Consider the following 21,287-nt stretch of genomic DNA (forward strand, 5'->3'; position numbering starts at 1 on the left):
GCTAGTAGCTGTGATGCGCACTGACCCAGACCTTGCTGCTGGGACCCTGACAGCCCCAAATCTGGTTCACCTGCACCCTACGACCCAGACAGGAGGGAGGAGGGAGCCCGATTCCTCACCGAATCAGCCATTGGTTAGCCTGCTGCTGGGGCCAACCTCCCATGGTCCCTCACCCCCGGCAAGCTGGCCCCCCAATTGGCCCCGAACACCAGCTAGGCTGAGGGATCCCACCTGTGCTTGAATTTGTGCACCAGGCCTCTAGTAAACAATAAAAAGTCTCCTTCCAATTGTGTCTCTGGCTGACCCGCCCCATTCCCGGAGACAACCATTAGCCATTACTTATGAATCCTTATGGAAATATTTTAAACACAAACAGTTACATATATACATTCTCCCCATATAGTCATTCAATCCCATTCCCTCTTTCTTATTTCACAAATGGTAAACCACTCTATACAAACATGCTTTTTACAGTTTATATACTATATCACAGCACTCATACCATATCAATACATAGTTTCTCATTAATTTTAAAGGTATGTCATATTGCATCACTTGGATATACCAGAAGATATTTAAGGAGTTTGTTAAAATAGACATTTAGCTTGTTTCCAACTTGGGGCTATTTTTATTATGTTCTTACCTAAAACTCTCTGGGCTAATTTGATTGCTTCTTCAACTGGGTCTGAGTTGACAATTTCATCTAGAATACCCAGCTTGAGTGCTTCATCTGCCAAAACATGTCTTCCTAGAACAAAACAAAACAAGTCACAGAACAATGTGAGATTAAAGCAAAATCAGAGAGGGCCTTTGTTCTGAATATAAACCTATTGTTAAATAAAATAAATGACACCTGTAGTAGAAAGATCACTGCAGGGGTAACCAGAAAATGTGGATTCAAGCTCCAGCACTATATTTTACTATTTGTGTTACCATAAAGAACTGTATAGGACTACAATTTCTGTGTTGATAAATGGGACTAATTATGTTTACATTAGTAAATCTGAGTCTTAAGTGAAAAATAACATATTATCTCTTTATTCTAGAATATCTATAGAAGCACCTTATAAACTATAGATCTCTATATAAATAGTATAAGAGATGATTGTTTTAAATTATAATCATAGAGGTAGTAGCAGAGTAGTACCAGTATCTCATATCATATGCATCAAAGGCTATCATTAATTACACACACACACACACACACACACACACACATATACCCTGGTTCCCCGAAAATAAGACAGTGTCTTATATTAATTTTTGCTCCCAAAGATGCACTAGGTCTTATTTTCAGGGGATGTCTTATTTTTCCATGAAGAAGAATACAGTACACATTTATTGTTAAATGAAAATAAAGGAAATTTATTACCTGTATACAGTACGGTAGTACAATAGTTGTCAACACAAACCAGACAAACTGTGAATCCTACAGTATCAAGAATTTACTCATTTATTCAATGACAATCATGTCATCATCTTCTGGAACATCATCATAACAATCCAATTCCTGAATTTTCTGGTGAATTTCTTGTGACTCCATTTCTTTCAGAATCAGTGGACCAAATCTCTCATGTTTAGCCTAGGGGGGAGCCTTATTTTTGGGGGGATGCCTTATATTTCACTCAGAAGGAAACCTGTAAGTAGGTCTTATTTTCGGAGGATGTCTTATTTTCGGGGAAACACAGTGTATACACACACACACACACACACACACATAAACAAAAGACAGTGCCCAAAGATAAATATACTGTGTTGGGCAGATAGAGGAAAAAATGTATTAAGTTGACATTATATAAGTTATAATCAAAATTACACAGGCTAGCCCTAGTTGGTTGGGGCGTCATCTTATATACCAGAAGGTGGTGGGTTCAATTCCTGGTAATGGCACATACCAAAGTTTCAGGTTCAATTCCTGGTCAGGGCAGTTGGTGGATGTTTTTCCTCACTCTACCTCCCTCCCGCTCTTCCTCCCTCCTTCCCTCCGTCCGTCCCTCCTTCTCTTTCTCTCTCTCTTGGATGCTTGAATGTAACAAGGTGAATGGAGTGCTCTACTAAGGGTTTTTAGTCCAGGAGATAGTGACACTAAGCAATAGCAGCAGCTTAAATGTCACATCACATCTGGCATCTGATGGTGTTTCCAGGAACATCCAGTGTCCAATGGTGGCCCTGACAGCCTCTGGTATAGAATGGAACCTCGGGGTTGCAGAAGTTTGACACATTATTTGCTTTCCTGCCAATACCATCTTTCTTTTCTTTTTTTAATTTTATATTTTATTGATTTTTTTACAGAGAGGAAGGGAGAGGGATAGAGAGCTAGAAACGTCGATGAGAGAGAAACATCAACCATCTACCTCTTGCACACCCCCAACCGGGGATGTGCCCACAACCAATGTACATGCCATTGACCAGAATCGAACCTGGACCTTTCAGTCCGCAGACCGACGCTCTATCCACTGAGCCAAATTGGTTTCGGCACCATCTTTCTTTTGAAAAGTGATCATCAAATCAGTATTGATGGCAATAATTACATGGTCTTTGCTGCTCTTGTAGACAGTGTTGGTAGATGACATCTCTGAGACAAACCCTCCTTTCCTGGTGCCTATTAGTGCTTCCAAGAGCTACAAATGGGGCTTGATCAGACAGTTCAAAAACTATTGGTATGGATCACTCTGTAACAGCAATATTTGGGCAGTTTTCTGGAAGTGCCTTTGAAAACAGGCTTCCAGATTTCCTCCTGGGATGAGGAGGGTGGTGGGGAGTGGGTGAGAGGCTTCGGGGGTCAAGTCTCCTGTGTATAAAATCACTTAAGTGAGGGGTGAGTGAATCAGCTTCCCCAGGTTAAGTGAAGGAAAAAGAAAGGAAGGAAGGAAGGGAGGGAGGGAGGGAGGGAGGGAGGGAGGGAGGGAGGGAGGGAGGGAGGGAGGGAGGGAGGGAGGGAGGGAGAGAAAGAAAGATGGGAATCTGAGCACTAAAAGGGATAACAAGAATTACCCACTGGTGGACTGAAAATTCCTTTAGCTTTTTTTTTTTTTTTTTTTTTTTTTTTTAACAATCCTCACTGGAAAGATACTTTTTCCATTGATTTCTAGAGAGAGTGCAAGGGAGGGAGACGGGGGGGAGAAAAAAAGAATGAAACATCAATGTGAGAAAGATACATCAATTGATTCCCTCCCACATGCACCCCTATGTGCCAAGATATGTGCCCTTGAGAGGGAATCGAACCTGAGACCCTTCGGTCCCCAGGCTGACACTCTAACTGCTGAGCCAAATCAGCCAAGGCTCCTTCAGATTTAATTATTTCTTTTGACCTGGATTTCACAAAAGCAGAGGAATACCAAAGCTCTACTGACTGAGTCAATGAGATTGCAGGTACTGTACTTTTATTCTGCCAAGGACCTAACGACCCAGCTCTGTACATAAACCCAAATTCTCAGGCTGAGAGTTCAGTTTGTTTCTTCTTGTGATGCCCCCATTGTAGCGGACAAATACTGTCCAAAGGGCTCTAATAAGAGCTTTGCCTAGAGATGCTATAAGCAGACCCCTTCCTCCACCAGGACAACTGAAGCCGAGACTTCTCTCTGCTGGGTAAGCTCATTTTTTTACTATTTTTTCATGGCTTCTTTCCAACCTTTAAAAAAATTTTCCTCCATGGAACCCTTTCCCACTGTCATTTAATAGTTCCCCTCAAATTGTAGAGATTACTTAAAGAGATAGCTATATAATTCTAATGTTAGCTTTCTTCTAATTCTCTGTGCCCTTTCCTATGCAAGTCAAAATCCATCATATTCTTACTGTTTTTATCTCTTCTCATCATGATAACAATAGTGATATTTCTAAAAACTGCCAAACTTTGGAAAAAGCCAATCATAGTTCACTTCGTTTCTTTTTGTCAAATAAGCCAGATTTCTTCCTGATTTCCCCCAGATACTCTTGCCTTTAGACTTAACATGAAAACAGAGCCACAAATTCCTCAGTGTTTGCCCACATGCTTTAATTTCTGTAAACTTAGAATTTAAAGACTCACTTCACTCTATAGTTGACTCTTGAACAACATGAGTTTGTTATGTAAGGGTCCATTTATATGTGGATTTTCTTCAACAAATACATTCAGTATTATAAATGCATTTTATCTTCCTTATGATTATCCTAGTAACATTTTCTTTTCTCTCACCTACTTTATTGTAAAAACTAGAGGCCCAATGCACAAAGATTCATGCAGTAGGCCTTCCTTTCCCTGGCTGCCGGCACCAGTTTTCCTCCGGCACCCAGAACCCAGGCCTTTGCTCTAGCCACAGCAGAGAAGCCAAGCCTTGAGGTAGGTTTTCCCACTCCAGCCACAGCAAGGTTTAGCTTCTCCTCTCTGGATGCAGTGGAGAACCCAAGCCTCTTCAATCTTCAGTCTTCAGTCTTGGCTCCACACCTGTGTATGCAAATTAACCAACAATCTTTGTTGGGTTAACTTGCATACTCACTCCTGATTGCCTGGTATTTGTCATGAAGGTATGGTCAATTTGCATACCCGTATTTTCCAGTGTATAAGACGACCCCCTAATTTTACAGTTAAAACATAGGTTTAGGCCTATATTCACTGTATAAGACTACCCCCCACTTCAAAGAAAAGACTTACTTTGCCGTCAAGATCTGCAGGTAATTTTTGTGCAATTTTGGTCTTTTGCCCCCGATTTTCGGTTGACGTTTTTTCGTTTCAAAAGTCGTCTTATATGCCAGAAAATACGTTATTTCTCTTTTATTAGTATAGATACAGTATATAATGCACAAAATATGTATTAATCAACTAGTTATATTATAAGCAAGGCTTCTGGTCAACCGAAGGCTATTAGTAGTTAAGTTTCGGGGGGTGTCAAAAGTTATACATGAATTTTCAAGTGCACGGGGGTAGGCACCCTGCATTGTTCAAAGGTCAGCTATAATATAATTTTTTCCTAAATCTTATGCTTCTTTACTTTCTTTCTACTTTGCAGAATAAACTCATGTTGGATTGTAAGCATCCTCTTATAAATTCCACATTGGAGACTTAAAAGAGTTCATTTTCTTAAATGTGTGCTTTTTCATACCATCACAAATTGTAACAAATTTTAATTTAATTTATTGATAAGAAATTTAATAATTTTAAAGCATGGTGAGTTTTTCTAACTGCCCTATCATATTCTATAAGAGTAGGAATTTGGATCCTGTATAAGTTTGGTTTTGTGGTTTCTGTGTCAAAACATATGAATTTCAACCAACAGTTCTCAAACTTTTCAGTCTTAGGACACCTTTGTATTCTTAAAAATTACAGAGTACTCCAAAGAGCTTCTGTTGATTTCTATCAATAGTTACTGTATTGGAAATAAAAACCGAGTTATTTCTATCAATAGTTACTGTATTGGAAATAAAAACCAAGAACTTTAAAAATGCTTTATATTATATGTTAACATAAATAAATTTTTATGCAAAATAAATGTGTTCAAATTTTTAAAAATTTAGTGAGAAGAGTGTCATTGTTATATATCTTTACAGATTTCTTTCATGCCTGGCTTAATAGAAGACTGCTGGCTTCTCATATGTACTTCTGCATTCAATTTGTTCTGATATCAGATGGCATACAATAAGCTCTGGAAAATTCCACCGGACACTTGGGAGAGAATGAGAGTAAAAAAGGCAAGTAATGGCCTATGATTATGAAAATAGTTCTGACTTCATAGTGGTCTCAGGAAAACCCAGCAGTTCCCGAATCACTTTTTAAGAACTCTTAATTTAGATGATCCTTTTAAAGACTGCAGACCATCTTAATTATATGAATGTTCCATACATTTAGCATTTGATGGAGTGATTTTAGTTATTTTGAAAGTAGCTTTTCATTGCATTTTGTTCTTATCCCTGGGAAGGCTGCATGATTCTATTTCCTGGAAGTTTAAAATATATGCCAAAATATATCAGGCATTGATATTGTTTCATCAATTTTTCCAAGAAAATGGTGTGCTTGCTAAAATACAATCTCTGATTCTAGGTCCTAACTGAAAGAATTCTTCTATTTTTTTCCTTTGGTTATTTCTCACCTTTATGCTTCATGCTGTGGGAGCTCTTATTATTAAAAACAGACATCTATTACATACTCTCTATGTCTTCTACCTTCATTTACATTTTATGTATTTTTTTGTTAAATTATTCTGAATTCTATCCTCCATTTTGCTGATTCTGTTGTCTGTTCCATGACATCTGTTTTTGTTGCTTCAAAAAGAAATAACTGTGGCTAATTTTTTATTTTAAACAGGGTATTCCTATTTAATAAAGAAACTATTTTCTTTCTTAATTTTTAATAATGTGAATTTTCTAATATTCTTATTTTTTAAAGTCTGTTTCAGCAGGCTCAGATTTATGCTTCATTTTTATGTCACAATATTTTCATAGGCTTTAGATTTGGGGTTTAGTTTTGAGATTTTGGTTTGTCTGGTTCCTTTGTTTTGATCATGAAATTAAATTTGCTGATACTTATTATTGCTGCCCAGGAGCCCTTGGTGTAAAACTTACCCTCAACACCTTGTTAAAATATGGAGAAACCTCACCTATACCTAAATCTGGAAGGCAGGCAGGATAAAAGTGCCACTCCCCGGGTGTTCTAGATAAAAAGAGGGATCTCATCAAAGTCTAGAGATCTGGGGGTATCCCCACACCATGAATGATCATAAAGAATCCCATTAGGGCTGGGGATAAGTTCTAAGAGAATAGAGGGGAGGCTTTCTGTGCTGTGAATGGGACCTAGAAAGTAAAAGCAGAAAGAACAGGGCACTGCAGTTCTTGTCACCTGACTGGACAGAGAACATCAGGGGATGAACTGCAATGTGTTCAAGCACATCCTTTGTGATCACTGCCAACATGGGGTCGTTTTCAGCAGGCACTTTAAGGGAATTGTGGAGAAGCAATAGTTGGTGCTGTCATCGATCTATTGTACTTTCCAGAATTACCTCTCTTGTGGATTTCAGGATATCAGAATACGTTAGCTATTAAGTATCCTCTTAAGATTACATGGGTATGAAATGGTGAAGCCAAGATTTTTCTAAATCCTATTCCAGTTCCCCACATTGACCTAGACAACTGCTGGCAGGGTTTATACTGACCTGAGGTAATTAAATCAAGTGCAGCAGGAACTCCAATGAGCCTGGGGAGAAGCTGGGTTCCTCTTGCACCAGGAAGAAGTCCTATGTTGACTTCTGGGAAGCCAACTTGAGCCTATCAAAGTTTAAAGGCAGGAAGGTCAATGGAATGAGATGACACAGAGTGTAAAGATGAGCATTCCCCTGGATTTCCCAAACTCTCAAAAACATTGTTTCATAGAATTTAGCAAGAGTTGCTACAAGGCAAATTATTGCATACCCTCTCTTTAATTTAATTAACAGCATTAAAAAAAGCTGTATTGTCCCCTAAGTCTTTACGTTGAAACACATCATGAGCATCTTACACATTTTTTTTCTAACTCTATTATGACCTGTCCTGGTCAACAAAAATAATAATCTAATCTCTAGAAACAGCTTTATAGAGTCCTGAAAGATCCAATCAGCCTATAAAGTAAAAAGACATCCACAGAATGGGAGAGAATCCTTTCTAATTATATATCTAGATCATATAAAGAAGTTTTACAACTCAATAATAATAAAAAAAAATAATCCAATTGAAAATATGCAAAGGTTCTAAATAGACATTCTCAAAAAAAAAAAAAAAAAAAAAAAAAAAAAAAAAAAAAAAAAAAAGAGCTACGCATTAGAAAAGATGCTTAATATCATGAGCCATCAGGGAAATACAAATCAAAACCACAACAAGATACCATTTTACATTGACTAGGATGACTACAATAAAAACAAAAGGCGATAATAAGTGTAAGACAGGATGTGGAGAATACAAAACCCTCACACATTGCTGGTGAGAATGGAAAATGGTGCAGTCACTTTGGAAAACAACTTGCCAAGTTAAACACAGTGTTACCCTATGACCCAATAATTCCATTCCTGGGCATATACCCAAGAGAAATGAAAGCATGTCCACAGAAAAACCTGAATACAAATTTTCATAGTGTTCATTAAGGTTAAGAAAGTAGGAAAATCCAAATGTCTATCAACTGATGAATGAATAAACAAAATGCAGCATATCCATACCAGGGAATATTGTTTAGCCACAGAAGGTAATGAAGAACTGATATAGGCTACAACATGAGTGAACAGAAGACAGACATAAAACATATTGTATAATCCATTTATATTAAATGTCTGGAATAGGCAAATTCATAAAGACAGAAAGTAAATATGTGGTCCTGAATGGTTTGGCTCAGTGGATAGAACGTCAGCCTGCGGACTCAATGGTCCCAGGTTCGATTCTGATCAAGGGCATGTACCTTGGTTGTGGGCACATCCCCAGTAGGGGGTATGCAGGAGGCCGCTGATCGATGTTTCTCTCTCATTGATGTTTCTAACTCTCCCTCTCCCTTCCTCTTAGTAAAAAATCAATAAAATATATATTTTTTAAAAAGTAAAGAAAGTAAATTTGTGGTTGCTTAGGACTAGGAGAGAAGGAAGATGGAGGATTATTTCTAAATGAAGTTTCTTTTCATAGTAATGAAATGTTCTAAAATTAACTTGGGTCCCCATCTGGTTTGTCTCAAAGGATAGAGCATTGGCCTGTGGAATGAAGAGTCCTGGGTTTGATTCCGGTCAAGGGCACGTACTGTGGTTGCAGACTCCTCCCCAGTCCAGGCCCTGGTCAGGGTGCATACAAGAGGCAACCGATAGGCATGTTTCTCTCACATCAATGTTTCTCTCTTCCACTCTTTCTAAAAATCAATACAAAAATCTCATTGGGGATGGAGCGTCGGCTTGGGGACTGAAGGGACCCAGGTTCGATTCCGGTCAAGGGCATGTACCTTGGTTGCGGGCATATCCCTAGTAGGGGGTGTGCAAGAGGCAGCTGATCGATGACTCTCTCTCATCGATGTTTCTAGTTCTCTATCTCTCTCCCTTCCTCTCTGTACAAAATCAATAAAATATATTTAAAAAAAAAAGTTTGACTTAAAAAAAAAATCTCATTGGGTGATAATTATAAATAAATAAATAAAATAAACTTTGGTAATGGTTACACAACTCTCTGAATATAGTAATATACAATTGGATTGTACACTTTAAATTAGTAAATTTAGAAGGAGGAAGAGGAAAAGGAGGAGAAGAATCAGCAACCTCAATCCAGTTAAGAGGGTGAGCTTCAGGCCTTATCATATGCCCCTCCTAGCCATTTAAAAGTGATCAAAGCAACCTGACCAATTGCTCAGTGGTTAGAGTATTTCAAGATTTTAACAACCAGTATCACTGAACTGATACATAATAGCTGAGCACCCATGCTAGAAAAGCCTAAGATTTGTCAACCAGTAAGCTAACCATTTAAAATGATCAACTTGGATGTTTATAACTACATTTACACTGAGTGGCCAGATTATTGTGATCACCCCATCAGTACTTTGTTGGGCCACCTTTTGCCTTCAATACTGTGGCGATTCTTCTTGGTATTGACTCCACGAGATGTTGAAAGGTGATGTGAGGAGTCTGACACCATGCCTGATGAATAGCACTGTCCAGTTCTTGCCAGGAACCAATTCCAACATGTCATAATTACAAGAGTTTCATCAAGGATGTGAGGGCGATCTGGCTGCGACATCTGTCACCCCATTGATCGCCAGGGTTGATTCGGCTGATCTGGCTGGCTAGGCGGGTGTCCCCCTCCTCCCTCACCGATCCATGTGCGTCCCTCCCGAAGCTGCATGCTCGGTCGAAGAGGATGACTTTCCCCCAAGAGGAGAGGACCGGTCTTCGGTCAAGGGTATACGAGTAGCTGCGCTCCCCTGCTAGAACCTCCAAACAAGAGTTTCATCAAAAGGTTGGTGAAGCTTGGGGGAGCTCAACAAGGATTGAGCCACATATGAAGTTTACCTGTTGGAACAGCTAAATGGCACTTCCCCCAAACCTGAATAGGACTGTCTACTGCCAGACCGCTCAGAGCATCTTAATCTGCATGTTATTGCCTCCTACTGGCCAAACACCTGAACAGCTGTAGGCTCTTCCCCAACCTAACAATGCTTCTGTAAACCTTACTCTTTGAAGTATATTATCTCCACCTTGCCCTAGGAAAAATTGTGTTAATAAATAGCATAGGGTTTGTAGACAAGGAGTAGCCTTTAGCTCCTTTTGCTGAAGCCCCTCTGATTCTCAATGCCTTTCAAAACTATCTTTTGTCTTTGGACTCCTTATTGAATCTATGCGCAGCTCCTTTCTCCAAATTGCAGAACCCTTTGTAATGCTGGGACAAGAACCCCGGCAAGTTCTGTGAGATTTGATGGTTGTGGAACCAGCTGCCTGATGGCTATTTTAACTTCAACCCACAAATGCTCAATTGGATTGAGATCTGGTGATTGTGGGGGCCACCTAAGCAAGGTAAAGTCTCCCTCATGTTCTTGAAACCACTCCTGCACAATATGAGCACTGTGGCATGGCGCATTGTCTTGTTGGAAGAAGCCATCTCCATTGGGATATGCCATCAATATGATAAGATGAACTTGACCAGCAATGATACTTAGGTATGTTATGCTATTCAGACATGTTCCACACAAATTAAAGGGCCCAAATCATGCCAGGAAAACATGCCCCAAACCATAACACTGCCCCTACCAGCTTGAAGGGTTGTACTCATGCATGTGGGGTGCATGCTTTCATGCTGTTTCCACAAAATTCTACTCTGCCATCTGCATGATGCAACCGGAAATGTAATTCATCGGACCACATGACTTTTTCCAATTCTTGACTGTCCAATTTTTGTGTTCCTGTGTGAATTGTGTTCCTGTTTTATCTTGGTAACTGCAGATAGCAAAGGTGTTCGAACAGGCCTTTGGCTTCCATATCCCATACGATGCAGTGTTCGGCTAATTTGCCTACAAATGTCAGGTGGTCATAATAATCTGGCTACTCAGTGTAGAGCTTACCCTAAAGAAAAACCCTACACACCAAGTCCCATATGGAACCCAGCTATTACCTCTGCATGGGCAATCCTATAGTGGCAGCCCAGGGCCAGCTCTAGTCCGCCTCCTAAAGCCATGCCTTGGATCGCTGCCACCAAGGGCTTCTCACTTCTCTGCATTTCATCTACTAAATTTCCTAAAGAGAACTTAGAAGTAGCAGGAGCGCTGAAGCCACGGATATCAGCACCTAAGGACAAAAAGACAAGAAAAAGAGAGTTGAGAGAGAGGTGGGCTTTGTTCCATAACAATAAAGTACCAGATGATTTTTAAGAAATCTCAGACATTCTCAGAGCCATGAAACACTTCATCTTTTAGGTGGAGACGCAGTAAAAGAACAAAAATAGCTGGAAAATGTAGATTGATAGAAAATTCTCAAATCTTTTAAAGAATCCTATAATCTTCTAAAGTCTGTCTCTCCATATGCTAGGTAGCAATTCTACCTTTAGAAAAGTTAAGAAGCCCGAAGAAAGGGAATAGAGATTTTCCTGCAATGAGCATTATTCTGAGACTGAGTCATCCCCTTCCATTTTTTACATGATCCTGCTCACTAATCCTATTCACAGCAATTTCAAGCCATTTCTTTGTTACAGGCATGAGTTATTACAATAGAAAGTCTCAGGGTAAAATGCGTACATTACATTTTTATATATGTTATATTCCATTTTATAAAATACTGTTTAAAATTTATATATTTGTATTTATGAGTTAAATTGGCCTATAATTTTGCTTTTCATATTGTCCTTGACAGGTGTTGGTATCAAGGTTATGCTAGCCTCAAAATATGAGTTGGGCAGTGTACTGGGTTGAATGACGTCTCCCAAACAAGTGAAAGTGAGCTGTTTTTGGAAATAGTGTCTTTCCAAATGAGGTCATAGTGGATTAGGATGGATCTATCTATGATTAGGAAAATTTGGACACAGGGGAGAAGGCCACAGGAAAACAGGGGCAGAAACAGGCCAAGGGCAACCAAGAATTGTTAGCAACTGAAAGGAGCCAGAGAGGCAAGGAAGGATTCTTCCCTAGAGCCTTCATGGAAGAATGGCTTTGCAGATATCTGTCCTTTGAACCTGAGACCTCCCCTAAGATTTCCACCTGCCAAAAATGAATACACATGCTCAGGACAAAGGAAACAAAGCGCACTCTCCCTCCAAGGAGCACATCCATGCCATTCCCCCGCTGGCATGTATGCTCCAGCCTCTAGGGGAACCCATGAGATGTGCAACCAGGGGAGCAACGGGCAGCAGCAGCTCATCTCATCCTGGGCTAACCCCCTTAACCTGCCTACAAGGCCCCTTTTCTCTGACCTCCCAGTGAGCTAAAGAAGCCTAGCCATTCTCTCTCTCTCTCTCTCTCTCTCTCTCTCTCTCTCTGTGTGTGTGTGTGTGTGTGTGTGTGTGTGTGTCTCCTGGCCTGCTACTTGTTTGGAGTATATCTTCCATAAACTCCACTTCACTTTCTTTTCATTTTCATTGACCTTAAAATCTTTTCTGCATCGACAAAAAGAACCGAGGTCCCAACCAGTAACCACAATCTATTTGAGTTTTCTATTCCTTAGTCAATATTGGTGGGCTACATAGTCTTCAATTTGGTCATAATATCTTCATTATCTTTGTTAAAGTCTACACAGTATCTGCAGTGATAACACTTTGGTCATTTCTTATATAAATTGTTTTACTGCCATTTTTTTTTATTGATCAGCGTCCCCAGAGGTTTGTCTATTTTATTCGTCTTTCAAAGAACTATTATAACTTCTGACATTGTTGATCTTCTTGATTCACATTTGTTTGCTATCTCATTAATTTCTCCTCTTTATTATTTCCTTCCTTCTACTTCATTTGGATTTATTTTATTGCTTTCTTGTTTTGTTAGTTCCTTGATACAGATGTTTAGCTCATTACATTTGTCTTTTTTCTTTCCTGAATTATGTAAGACTATAAATTTTCTGCTAAGTTTTGCTTTAGCTGTATTTGTTGTTATATGCGTTGTGTTTTTTATTATCATTCAGTTCAAATTATTTTCTAAATTCTATTATGATATCTGCTTTGACTCAGAGAGATCAATTTCATTTCTAAAGATAAGAATTTCCAGTTATATATTTATTATTGAATCCTAGTTTAATTGCATTGTTGTCAGAGAACATATTCTCAAAGAAAATTTATTGAGATAAGCTTTCATATTCCAATAGCTGGTCAATTTCTGTAAATGTTGCAGATTTGAGAAAAATGTATTATTTTGCAATTGTTGGGTACATTGCTCTATATAAATCCACTAAGTCAAATCTGACAATTCTTAATGCTTTTCTAGAAGAATAATTTTTCTGCCCTAACTTGAACTACATCCTCTCTCTTATATCTCCTTACTGACAAAGAAATATCAAGTTCTCCATAATTCTGATCATTTTCTCCATGTAATAAATTTTCAAAGAGTTGAATAAGTTATTTAATAGCTGGTTTATGTTTGTCATATTATTTTAATCTCTTTCAAATTCAGCCCTCTCAGCTATAAATAGATATTATAGATTTATTGAAGATTAAAATATAGTAAGTGAAAAATACTACTATTTTCATTATTAGCAAATAACCTACATAGTCCTGGTACATAGCAGGCAAGATAAATGATAATTATTATGATTATCATATTTATATTTATCTGTTGTCTTAATTCCAATATGTTTCTTCTCAGGCTACCATTAACATATATTAAATTCCTCTAGCTACATTAATATTACATAGGTCCTCCTATTCATATGACTTTGTCAAAGGGATTAATATATTCATTTGGAAAAAGAGGGCAGATATCACAAATATCACTGAATCACCACGTCAGATACTTTTGCCATATTTTTGTCAATACTTTGGATCTGCAAGGAATAACCCAGCAAAAAGTATCATGGTCACCAAGATAGGTAATTAGCAGAAGAAAAATGAACTCCATTTTAAGACTGTGTGAAATAAAAAATAACATTTATTAAACATCTACATGTAGGTTCTGCACTAGAGACTTTCAGATATGTTATCTCATTTAATCTCACAAAACCTATCAAGATAGATATTTTTGTATCTAATTTAAAAATACAAATATTGATGCCCCTAGCTGGCTTGGCTCAGTGGATAGAGCATTGGCCTGCAGAGTGAAGGGTCCTGGATTTGATTCCAGTCAAGGGCACATGACCAGGTTGCAGGCTCAATCCACAGTAGGGGGCATGAAGGAGGCAGCCAATCCATGATTCTCTCTCATCATGGATATTTCTATCTCTCTCTCCCTCTCCCTTCCTTTCTGAGATCAATCCACACCAATAAAAGAGAAAGATGCAAATTGACTCTACCTCCGTGATGCCCACCAGCCAATCAGGAGTGATTATGCAAATTAACCCAACAAAGATGGTGGGTTAATTTGCATACACAGGCAGGGAGTGAAGACTGAAGGCTCCGCCTGAGCAAAGATTGAAGACTGAAGGTTCCGCTGCGGCCAGAGCCAAGCCTGAAGGCGGAAGGCTTGGCTCCACTGTAGCCTGGGTCCCGAATGCTGGAGAAAAACCAGTGCCAGCAGCCAGGGGAAGGAAGGCCTATTGCACAAATCTTTGTGCATTGGGCCTCTAGTAAAAATATATTTTAAAAAATAAACTATTTAAAAATAGAGAGATTTATTTTTTTTAAATAAATTTATTGAAGTGACATTGGTTAATAAAATTACATAGATTCAAGTGTACAATTCCATAACATAATTGAAATTCAGAAGATTAAAGGAATTTGTTCAAGTTCATATAGCGTGGAGATATAAAGAGCAGGTATATACGAGCAGGTATTACAGCTATCAAGTCTACAACTAAATATCTTACAAAGGTCCAATCCAATATAAAAGAGAATAAAGTCAAACTCTTCTCTGGGTCTCTCTTGTAATTCCACAGTCTCTTTCTCCACAGTTTCTCATTCCCACTAAATTCTCCCACATCCATTGCCCACACTATGGTATTACCCACAGGGGCAGCTTATGCAGTATCAATGTGAGGCTGAATTCCAGAGATAACAGGAGAGAGTTAGGTACTGGTACCTGCAGAGAAGTTGCCATCTGCTCCACAAATCACAATGGCTTTTACTGTAGGGTCTGTTATAGCTTTCTGTAGTCCCTCTTTTATTCCATTGAAGACAGCTATACTAAAAGAAAAATAAATAAATAAAGTATAGTCAGAATTAAATTTCTACCATCCAGAGATTTTTCTGCTTCCAGCAGGGCTGAATTATCTGGAAATGGCTGAGGGCATTTCTCCAAACCTGAAAAAAGATTTGCATAAATTAATTGCTTGCTGCCAGATAGCTGAGGGCATCTTAATCTACAGTTATTGCTTCCTCCTGGCCAAACACCAAAACAGCCAGAGGTAATTCTTCCAATCTGACAATGGATTCTGTGTACTAAACCCTGGCCTTTAAAGTGTATATCTACTTTGCCTTATGATTGTGGTCAGCAAACTGTGGCTTGCAAGCCACTTGCAGCTGTTTGGCCCCTTGAGTGTGGCTCTTTCACAAAATATCACGGCCTAGGTGAGTCTATCTTGAAGAAGTGTCGTTAGAAGAAGTTTAAGTTTAAAAAATTTGGCTCTCAAAAGAAATTTCAATCGTTGTACTGTTGACTTTTGGTATTTGGCTCTGTTGACTAATGAATTTGCCAATCACTGCTTTAGGACAATTTGTGTTAATAAAAAGCGAGGGGTCTTGAGACAAGAAGAATTTGGTTTCTTTAGCCAAGCTCCTCTGGCCCCCATAATGCCTTCCAAAATTATGTTTTAACTCTGGACTCTTGATTAATTTACATACAGTGCTTCTCCAGATTCCTGAACCTTTCTAAATGCTAGATCAAGACCACTGGCATTAATTTTCCATTTCTCCACTCTGCTGTAACTTTGAACACTTAGAATTGGCACTAATCAATTTAAAAATACTATTGTACATCTTCTAGATACAGTGAAAGGAGTTTATAATACCCCAGGGAGAACAACATATACACAGCAAACTATCACACTAAGATGAATGCTGTAATAAATACAAAGAAAGTGATGTGAAAGTTCAGAGGGAAGTTTCAATTTGTCATAATGGCAAAATATAAGAAAACTGAAATACTCTAAAAGAAACAGATGTGGCAGGGACTGCAAGTTATCCTAAATATCCTTACCTCCCCACCTTCTTCAAAGCAGTATTAAACATAAGGTTTTTAGCTGAAAACATAGCTGCCCAACATAAAGACTACATTTCCCAGACCGCTATGCAGTAAGGTTAGCCCAAGGCTTTAAGTTCTGACCAATGAGATAGAAGCAGATTTGTATATGCAATTTTTCTAGAAGAGTCTTAAAGGACTTGGTATACTTTTTTCTTTTTTCCTCCCTACTCCTGGCAGGAATGAAGAGGTGATGGTTAGATCAGGAGTAGCCTGTATGGACCAAAAGGTTTTATGGGACCATATATTGAAGATGGCAAGGCAAAGAGAGAGAGAGAATTGGGGTCCCTGGTGATTGTGGAGCAGCCGCACACTGCTATGAGAAAAAAATCAACTTTTTCTTGTTTCATCCACTATTTTGAGTTTTCTGTCACTGACAGTCAAACCTAATCCTAAACACTAATTTATCAGGTAAAGGCAAGGTCAAGGAAAGAAAGGACATGTAGTAGGTTTTATTAATTTCAGTTGAAAAGGGAGTCAACAACAGAGAAGATGGTTAAAGCCAATATTAAATGCCTGCCAAAAAGAAAGAAAAGAGAACCGAGAGTAGATCTTCTGGATACACCCCCATTTAAGAAGTGGGAGAGGCTCAGCAGAGTGACTCAGTACCAAGGGAGCCCAACTTCACAAAGGCCAAAAGAAAAGAATTATGTCTAGAAGCAGGGAATCAATAAGTGCCAAAGGATGGAGGAGAACCTAGGGAAAGTGGTGAGGAACTGCTTCAAGGGAAAATAACAGAACAGAGTCTAACCTGTTCTGCCATGGAATTCTGAGAAGTTTGGTTAAAATGTCTGTCCTTAGCATACAGGGTAAAAAAATATATATTAGTACAAAAGGAAAAACAATAATAAACTTCTCAAAAAGCCAGACGGTTCAGACCAGCAACTCTGAGTTAAAATCTCAAGGAATAAAGGAAATAAGATAATTACCTAATTACTTTTCATTTAACATAGAAGAAATCAAACAAAACCTCTTGCTTTTGATTGTTAATTAGGAACCAAATCTGCTAAGAAAAACAGATTCTGAACCATCCACAGTATTGACAAGTCCAAAAGGCACGTATTTCCTTCTGGGTAAAAGATGGCTGCAAAATTAGCCCAAATGAACTTAATCAGTGCCAGGGAGAAGAGGCTAGCTTTTTCCATGTCACTCAACCCCTGCTCTTTTATTTCTTATGTCCTTTTCAATTTTGCAAAAGATCAAACACAGGGGAGAAAAGAAAACTGAAAATGGCTGTAACAGATACAGTTTTACTAGCGTCAAGCCAAGTTAAAGGGATCACAGCCGGTAGCAATGTCAAGGTCCCAGAGATTAAGGAATTATTTTTTCCCCTTAATATTGTCAGATGGAAAAATGGAGTGTAGAGTAAAGCCAACTTTTCATGAGTGCTGACCAAAACGTTTTAGCTTCTGTGACTATAGGAGGTCTTTTTAGTGACCTTTTTTTTTTTTTTTTTTTTTAATCCAAATGTCATCAAGAGAAGTTTGTGGCTTGTGACCAGCACTTTAAAAAAAAAAAAAAAAATAGAAGAGAAGATAAAATAGGATTTATCAAGCTATATGACATGTAAGGATAAGTTTTATTTCATGAAACTTTGTGTTCAGTTGTGTATTTGTATGTCTTAGGTTGCAATGCAAAACATGGAGTTTCTTACAGAGTGAATTAAACCTGTGAAAAAAATCAAACCTGTAAAAAAAAAAAAAAAAGTGTGTTGAGAGACAGGCCGTAATCAGGCATGTCCTGATTTGCAAAGAGGGTTGGCATTCACCTGGATTGAAGAACACATAGCTGGCTAAATTAGCCAAGAAGGATTTAAACCATTTGGTTGGGCCAAAATAATATTAAAATAAGAATCTCTCAGTGGGCAAGGAAGATATAAAATTAGAAGTAGGAAGGGGAAAAGGAAGGAAGGAAGGAAGAGGGGAGAAGAAAAATACGAAGCAAAAGAAGAAAAATTGGGAGCAGTTTTGGATGAACATTCTGGGATACATACTCTACTTAACTTCAGACACAGATAGAAAAAAAAGCAATTAAGTATTTATTCCAAGAGGGGGAAATCTCAATGAAGCTGAAATGATTCCTGAGCAGCAGGGCCTGTTGGTAGGGGCTTGTAACAGGCTTCTGAGGAATAGAAGCAATGATAGCTAACCTCTGGTAAATGCCAACTTCTAATCTCCGGCACATTTCAACGTCATAAAAACGTTATGAGGTAGATACTAACATTTCTCCTGCAAGGCAGGCGACAGTGGATTAAATTCATTAAACATTAAAAAAGGTTATAAGAAAATATTCCTAGCTATGAGTATTAGACTGTGGAACTTTCCTCTTCAAATTCTTGATGGGCATGGTTTCCCATTATGAGCAGAGGTCGAGGCAGGCAGTTCTAATCTCTAATAATTCTAATTAGAATACAGACAAGTCCAAAATGTATATGTAATCATATTGCTGAAGTGTTTCTTCATCAAAACCAAAATAACGAATATTTTGCTTTCTTCTGAGAATGGCAAGAGAGTGAACATGTCATCCTTGTGTGGTTTTACTCCTGCAATTCTTTTGTATTATTAAACGCAATAATTCATATCAAAAAGAATAAATATTAATACTAATGATAAAATCCGATCTGATGACAGGATTAAAAGTCAGTTAAAATTAACAGGGCACCTCATCTCAGTCCTTTTTTTTTTTTTCTCCAGCAGCATGTGATGGAATTTAAACAAAGGTCTTCCTATCCTTTATAGAGCCATTTAAATATAACTTCTGCTAATCCCATTCCCTGTGGAAGGGGATTACTATACTCTTTTCAGAGATATGGAAGAATCAGACCTATACAATAACGTCATTAATTTTCATAAAAGCGCATTCCTCTCACTTTTCAAAGTCACACAGACAGTACTGCACAAATCTGGGTTACAACGTTTAGCAGAAAAGGTACTCATGATGGAATACAAGAGGGCAACGTGCACAGTTTTTTCAGAAAATGTTACTTAGGCTTTGGCTGGCATGGATCGTCTGCTAAAACACTAAGGTCTGGAGGTTTGGAAGGTATCAGGAGAAATTTGCATTTCTGCGCCAGGGCACAAGTCTCCTTTCCTCGCTGTGTTGGCATTAATGAGGGGTCTTTTTTTTTTTTTTTTGTATAGGTGAAGCCACATTGTCGGGTTCCTAAAGCTCTTAGTGGGTGGCCTCCACTGGAGATTGGGAAGTGAGGGATCAAAGTCCAGCCAGCTTTGCACGGAGACCTTTGGAGCAGAAAGCAGGCCTGCGAAGTCCAAGTTGCAGGCCGGGAGGAGGGTACAGCCCAAAGTTGGCACAGGCAGGCGGGTGCCAGTCCAGCTCCCCTCCTCTGCAGCCATCGGCCTGCCTCTCGGCCCCGTTTTCCTCCCCAGTGAACGGCGCTCTCTGCGGAGATTAACCCGGGTAACCTAGGCAAAAGGCCCTGGCGTAAGTTCACGTTCAATGTGGGTCCTGCTCAGGTCAGCCGGGGAGAGTCAGAGCCTGCACCGCAGGCCGGCGGGCGCAGCCCCGCCGAACCCCGTCCGGAGGCGACCCAAGCCCGTTACCTGATTGGGTTGAGCGGTGGGTGCCGGAGGCGAATCAGCGCCAGGCAGCTCCGCAACCGCGAATACTCTGCCATGTTTCCCCGGTGCCAGGGTCACCGCCGCCGCCGCCTCCCACCGCAGCCCGAGCTCCTCTCCCCGCGCGCCCGGCCCCGCGAGGAGGGGCGCCGGCTGGGCCAATGCGAGCGCGGCGCCGCCTCCGCCTCCCGCCCCCATCCTCCGCCCCGCTCCCCGGACCCCCGCCCCAGCTCTGCAAACGCTCACCCTCTGTCTCTGGATTGGCTCTGCTGCCTGCTCCATCCACCAGGTCGACGGGGGAGGACTATGGAAAATGGGTGGAACTGCCAGCAAGCAGAGGTTTGCCATCCCCTGGCCCCCTTGGAGGAGTCAGACACAGTGGTGTCTCCTGCCTCCCTGGTTTCAGTGGAACACAGAACTTCCTGCTTTGCCGCTAACTTTTCCGCTACCCCCTATCCTGCCCCCTTAGGCAGCCCTCTGTAAAATGTAAAGTTTTACAGGTTCCTGCAAGTGCTGGCCCCGCCTTGGTCCTTAACAACTCAGGGACCCACGGGTTCCTGTCATCTGTCTCTAGCCTTCCTCCTGTTTGGTGTGGGCCTGCGGGACCAGGGACACCGGGAGCTGATACACCATGCTGATCTTTCTGTTGCTGTCCGTGTAAACGATAAACTGCCTGAGTCTATTCTGGGCTCCTATGGGCCCAATCTAAGTATGGCAAGCCAGTTTAGCAGATGCCCACATGCTGGTCTCGCTCAGTGGTTAGAGTATTGGGGGCGGGGGTGGGGGTGGGGGGGCGGGGCAGGCACTGCACCATGTCCCAAGAGTTCGATTCCTAGTCAAGGGCATTTTACCTGGTTGCAGGTTCTATCCTGGGGCCTTTGGGACATGGGTGGGAGGCAACCAATCCACGTGTCTCTTCCCCTCTCCCCTCCCCCTCCATCCCTTCCGCTCTCTCTAAAAATTCATGGATAAATATCCTCCGGTGAGGAGTGACCAAAAAAACTTTAAAAAATTGCACAATGTCATGGACAGTGCATTTATGTTTACCGGTTCACAGGTCTTTATGTTTGTATCAGGTAGAGCTCATAGGGGCTGATACTTCACCCTTAATTTCTAGGTAAATATATGAAGTTTGCTAGGGGAGAGGGCACTACTGTGTGAGAAATGAACCCAACAGTGTCCGAACCAGATCGTTCAAATTGTTAACCAAAAAATAAAAGATTTTTCGAAGTGAGAGGCAAACAAGCATTTATTTGAGATAGAAAACAATAGTTTTTTTGAGAATCACTGACTCAGGAAGAAAACCAAATAGTGTTCCAATTAGAATACAAAGGCAAAGGGTATTTATGGAAAGGAAAGAGGGAAATTACATCCATAAAAGGAAAGCATTTCTATTTGTGCAGAAAAGCTAACATAGTAATGTAAATTTTTTTAAAAAAATTAATTTTCAG

The 21,287-nt window shown here is 39.8% G+C and overlaps 1 protein-coding gene across 1 annotated transcript in view; it reads right to left on the reverse strand.

The window, feature by feature from the left end:
* EHHADH (enoyl-CoA hydratase and 3-hydroxyacyl CoA dehydrogenase) overlaps positions 1-19,972 on the reverse strand; it is a 37,840-nt gene extending 17,868 nt beyond the window's left edge. The window contains exons 1-5 of the mRNA XM_084872536.1: positions 19,822-19,972; positions 15,104-15,207; positions 11,068-11,240; positions 7,122-7,233; positions 644-748 (exon numbers count right to left, since the gene is read on the reverse strand). Coding sequence (XP_084728662.1) covers positions 644-748; positions 7,122-7,233; positions 11,068-11,240; positions 15,104-15,207; positions 19,822-19,895 — 568 coding nt within the window. The 5' untranslated portion in view covers positions 19,896-19,972. The remainder of the gene's footprint in view (positions 1-643; positions 749-7,121; positions 7,234-11,067; positions 11,241-15,103; positions 15,208-19,821) is intronic.
* Positions 19,973-21,287: the final 1,315 nt, after the last annotated feature.

This window comes from Pipistrellus hanaki (assembly GCF_964339955.1).
Source record: "Pipistrellus hanaki genome assembly, chromosome: 2".
Classification (NCBI taxonomy): Eukaryota; Metazoa; Chordata; class Mammalia; order Chiroptera; family Vespertilionidae; genus Pipistrellus; species Pipistrellus hanaki.